Source organism: Pyrus communis, chromosome 4 (genome assembly GCF_963583255.1).
Source record: "Pyrus communis chromosome 4, drPyrComm1.1, whole genome shotgun sequence".
Lineage (NCBI taxonomy): Eukaryota > Viridiplantae > Streptophyta > Magnoliopsida > Rosales > Rosaceae > Pyrus > Pyrus communis.
The window spans coordinates 28902694-28908600 of NC_084806.1; the positions used below are offsets into that span (position 1 = coordinate 28902694).

General features: G+C 43.5%; 1 protein-coding gene across 1 annotated transcript; it reads right to left on the reverse strand.

Moving 5' to 3' along the window:
• Positions 1-231: 231 nt before the first annotated feature.
• LOC137732951 (uncharacterized) lies at positions 232-549 on the reverse strand. The gene has a single exon (XM_068472185.1). The coding sequence runs from the start codon at positions 547-549 to the stop codon at positions 232-234; it is 318 nt and encodes a 105-aa protein (XP_068328286.1).
• Between the last annotated feature and the right edge of the window lie 5358 nt (positions 550-5907).

Genomic DNA, 5907 nt, shown 5'->3' on the forward strand with positions numbered 1-5907 from the left:
TAAACTAAACTCTGATAATGCCATTGTCCATTCCCCAATTCGGCCTTTTACGATAGGCTGAGTAAGCATGTAACGAATAACATCTGTTTGGGCAATGACCTGTGTAACTGATGGGAGCATGTAATGCCGAAGTTTTGATGCGGCAAAAAAAAAAAAAGCTAATCAAAGTTTCTCGACGGGTGAATAATTGATCTCTGGCGAATTCAGATTTCGACTGAGATAAAAGATAACTTATTCACGCCCAGCATCGTTATCTTGTGCAAAGAAGCAACCGATGGACTCGTCGGCTGCCGAAATGTATAGTTTGAGAGGCTTAACGCGGCGAGGCGGTACTAGCACTGGTGGCGTGGTAATAGAGACCTTGATTTGTGTGAAAGCTGCTTGATGTTCTTCAGGCCATTCAAACTTATCAGAGTCCTTAAGTTTTGGGGGTGGAGCGCTAATAATTGCGCGGGCTTTATTTTCGTCAACCTCGATGCCATGATGGTGCACAAGAAAACCCAAGAAATTACCGGCCGATACACCGAAAGCGTATTTGGCCGGGTTCATTTTTAGATTACGCTGACGCATACGAAGGAATGAATGCTTGCCGAAGATCATCTAGATGCGTTCGGTGGCTTTTCAATTTTACAACTACATCATCGATATAGACTTCTACGACCGTTATGATCAAATCATGGAATATCGTATTCATAGCTCGTTAGTATGTGGCGCCGGCATTGTTAAGGCCGAATGGCATGACGACCCATTCCTATGTGCCGGGTGCCCCGGGCAATGGAAGGTGGTCTTGTGAACATTAGCCTCAGCGATAAAGATTTGGTTGTAGCCGCTATGGCCGTCCATAAAGGACAACATTTCATGATTGGCTGCGGCATCAATTAATAAATCCAAGATCGGCATCGTGTATTCATCCTTGGGAGTTGCCAGATTCAATTTACAAAAATCAATGTAAATGCGTAGGGCCTCATTTTTCTTTAGCATCGGGATGATATTGGCTAACCATTCGACGTACTGAGCGGTTCGAATAAACCCAGCTTTCAAAAGCTGAACTAATTCGTCTTTTATGCCAAGCTGTGCTTCGGTCGAGAACTGGCAGGTGATTTGTCGGATAGGCTTACAACCAACTTTGATGCGTAACTCATGTTCAACAAGGTTTCGGTCGAGGCCTGGCATCTCATGATAATTCCATGTGAAACAATCTTTAAGCTCGTTGAGTAATTTGCTAAGCTCGAACTTCATGGGAGGCGGCAACAATGCACTAATAAACAACGGTCGAGGCTCATCGGCTGTGCCAACATTTATTTCTTCGAGTTCGACAGGTGCGGCCTGAACTTTGTCTAACGATAAAACTGGGCCGTTATCCACTTCATCCAAAAATTCGATTAAGTTTATGCCCGAGCGTGGTTGCTTGGCAATGGCATACCAATGAGCCAACAAACGTTCCATGGTGGATGAAACCGCGGCCCGAGGCCTTTCTTGTTTGGTGGCGTCTGTCGTCGGTGTTGGTAATTAGATCTGCCAAGCCAAGTCTCTCCGAATCTTGTTGTACAATCTCGGCGCCTACCTTGATGGTTTTCTGAACTGAAATTTGACTCGGTCGTCCGTCCTCAGTTTTCCTGTAGGGTGATGTAGTCGACGTGATCGTCATAATCGCTAGCCTGAATCATGTTAGTTTCAAACGGCTGATTATCGGCTGGATAGACTACGACCGATTTACCATCCCAAAAGATGAGAACTTGGTACAGCGATGAAGGAATACAACTTGTTTGATGGATCCAATCGCGACCGAGCAATGCATTATAATTGATCTTTGAGTCAATTATAAACAATGCAGTCATATGGTTGCGACCTGCAACACTGACTTCTAACGGGAGCACTCTTTTGGGTTTGAGACTTGTCGCCGATAAAGCTACTCATCGTAACCCCTGAAGGTATGAGCTTGTCATTAGAGCAGCGTAATGCCTTCATGATGGAGATCGGCATGATGTTGATTGTGGCTCCACAGTTGACAAACACCTTGGAAATGAGGTATCCTTCAATATGAGCCATGACATATAACGACTTTAGATGTTGGAGATTAACAGAATGAGAGCGGGGGAACAATTCTGCTAGGGCTATCTTAAGTTTGTCGCCTTTACTGATTTCCTCATCTTCCTCGATAGCGAGGAAATCTACTTATGTCGCTTATTCAGCAACCACGTCCCCATCCAAAAAATTTAACTGGTGGATTTTTGGTTGAAATTCAGCCGTGAGGACATGGACCTTGCTTATTTCCATGTGCTCGAGGACCGAAGGGCCCATCGGGTCTTGGTCGTCGACTTCCAGATTAGGAGATGTGGTATCAGTCTTTGGAGTGTTTTCAACCGGATTATTTATCACCTCGGTATGTACCTGCTCTTGGCGCGCGTTGATTGAACCTATTTCATTTTGGTCATCGTCCTTGAGCCTGTTTATTGCCGAAGAGTGATTTTGTTCTTGTAGTGCTTTACAGGCTCGTTCTTCGTAGGCGAATTAGGCGTTCCTTGTGTCCAAATATGCATCTAAACGCGCCACACGATTTTTCTCATTGGCCGTAAGGCATAAAAGAGACACGGCCGAGAAGACTTCGAAATGATATCGCAGGTGCTGAAGGTCTTCACGTGAGAAAGGTAGCTTGGTGGTGTCTATATCTGTGTATGGGTCGACCTTAAAACCGAGGACTCAAGCCTTACGTATATGCTGGAACCTAACTTTTATTGCCAGATCGGTGGTTTTCTGAATAATTTGTTCAGCATCAGGGCAAGTTAATGCTAGGTCGAAGGCTTCCTGATATGCCTTGGGCAATCCGTACAAGTCATTGGCGGAATATTTCTTATGAAATTCCTGCATGTACTCCAAGGATTCACCAAGGAATTGAGGGTGCGGATTGCGCTGTACTTTTATTAACGGTTCATACGGTGGTAACAGGGGAAGCTTACTTTCGACTTCTTGTCTGAAATGCTCAAGATGAGCTTTCATCTCTCCGGGCCAAAGAAGGAGCTTGATGCGTTTCTCGGACTCTTCAATGGTGGTTTCAAAGTCGTGATCAACTGCCTTGTTCTCTTGAAGTAATTTGGCCATAATGGTTGGGGTAGGTCGGTTGTCGCCGCTTCCTGCTGCCTTTTTTGGCTACCACCGGGTAGTCAAATTAGTTTGTGATTCTTGTCGTCGAGCCATGCAATTTATCCGCTGGCGATGACATTTTTGAGACTTAGCTAATGCCGTATACAAGCTAGTTGGAGAATTGTAACTGTACCAATGTTGGTCACGTGGCTTAGGTGGCGCGTCAAGATGTTGTCTGACTGGGGTTGGGTCTTTTGCTTGTACTTGTGGGTTGAGTCTCTCAAACATTTACCGTTGTTGGTCGGCACCGAGTTCCTTCAGAGGTTTCACTGCGGCCATGGACGGCGGACATGAAGTTGGAGCCGGGGGTGTTCTCTCTTTAGGTTCACTTTGTGTTTTACAGCGGCCGCACAAAACCATTGATTCATCAGTTTCTTCGGAACTAGAACCTGACATGGATTCAACCATGGCCGACCCTGAAGCCTCTGTGGGTGGTGCATTTGAAAATAAATCAATCTTGAGTCTCGGCTGACCACCCTGCTTTCGGACATGTTGTACCGGGATGAATTCGGCCTTCCTTTTTCCTTTGCTTTTAGGGAGATGAGCATCCACCATACCAATTATCGTCGAGGGGAAAAGATTAACGTCAACCGCTATCTGTTTCTCAGGAAATTTTAACTTACCCTTCTCGATCCAACTTTGAATCGCATCATGGAACACGACGCAATTATTGGTAGCATGTTTGTTTGAATTATGGTACTTGCAATATGTTTTGCCTTTCAATTCTTCGGCCTTAGGAATGTTGTGTCCTGGCCGAAGTTTTATGATCTTTGCTACCAACAACTGGTCGAAAATTGCATCGGCCTTGGTGATATCAAAGGTGTAAACTATTGATGTTTTAATCATCTCTTCAAAGCCCGAGCGGGTTTTGGCATCTTTGGGACTAATTTAAGCTAATGCCTTGCAAACGTATGGTTTATCTATCACTATTTCAGCTGCGTTCACACTAGCGTATTGGGGATCCTCATTTTTGGCTAATGCGTAGTTGACCGTGGAATTCTTGTATATCGTTCCTCGGGATGGGGACTTTGATATTTTTTCGTCTCGGAGCAAATAATCATACTGCTCAACATGATGAGCAAGTTCGTACATATCTCGGATATTTGCCCCCAGGAATTTCTTTTTATATTCCACGTCCAGGTAATTTAAAGCGATTATGACGAATTCAACTTCAGGGAGAGGTACTCGGCACCAATTTCTGGCCGACTCGAACCTTGTTAAGTATTCCTTTAGTGATTCGTTTGAAGCTTGAGCCATCCTAGCTAATGACGAAACAGACATTTCCATCCCTGGTTGATAGAATTGTTCATGGAACTTCTCGACCAATTCCTCCCAACTCTGGACAGAGTTCGGTGGGAGGTCAATATACCAAGCAAAGACTAAACCCATTAGTGAGAAGTTGAATAACCGTAGTTTATGGAAGTCGCTATTAACGTCTCCACATTGCGCAGTGAATCGAGCTACATGTTCTAACGAAGATGAGGACGATTCTCCGGCGAAAAGATTAAAGTCCAGGATCTTGAAGCCTTTAGGATATTCGAACTTTTCTACATAAGCCGGGTATGGATGGATGAACTTTGGGAACTTTGGCCCTTTTTTTAAGGCCGAATCGATCATCTTTTGGATCTCGATCATATTGACAGATATTGCTTCCACTCCTTGGTCGGGTTCATCAGATCTACTTCTTGATCCGCCTCTCTTTTCCAAGTCAATTGGTTAGAGCTGCGCGGATCCTTTCTCGACTTGTAATGGAACATTCTTAAGGGGAAACTGTCGAGGTTAGCCTACATGGCCATCTTCGAAGGCTTTACTGACCAATAGTTTAAGCATCCTCGTCTGTGTATCACTATTGCTTTGTATTTGATAGGAGCATATTTATGCGACTTAAATGGCTTGTTCTCGTACATTTACGTTATGTTTCTTTAGTTATTTTAGTACTTTAAGCTATTTTCGTGTGTTTGTAGGTCCAAAGGGCTAAAGGAGCAAAAAGATGCATTTTGGAGACTTTTGGAGCACTTTTGGGCTAAGGACGGATAGCTTATGCTTGAAGCCAAAGTGTTGGACGAAATTGAAGACCTAATTGGAGCCAAAGTGTTGGAACCTTGTTCTCTTTAGTTTTAGGACATTTAAACCTTTCCTAATCCCAATCATGCCATGCATAACACACATCCATTCTAACACATTGTCATTGCACATGCATTTCCTTCATTAGTTAACCCACATGCACTTATCACTTATCATCACCACATATCATATCACTTAATCACTTATCACTTATCATCACCACTTAACCACTTATCATATCATAACCACATATCATATCACTTATCACTTATCACTTAACATATCATCCACCTACTTCACCTACAACATCCACCTACTTCACCTACAACATCCACCTACTTCACCTACAAATGACATAGCCATATGTTCCCTCCACTACTCCTATAAATACCCTTGCATTCATTCATTCATGGACATCTCATTTTCATACACAACACACCACAAACACTTCCATTCCTTCTCTTTGCCGTGAGTTCCCTTGTAATCCAAACACCATTTTTCCATTTCCCTATTAATCCAAACACCACTCCCCAAACTATTCACACCATCAAACTATCCTTAGACCTTGTGCTACAACAACGAGGAAGAGAAGAGTGCCTAAACGTTCATACAATTCAAGTTTGAGTTGTTGGAATGTTTAGGTGTTTCTTTGATTTCAATGTTTAAATTCAATTCTCTTTGTTTGTACGTATGAGGAATGGA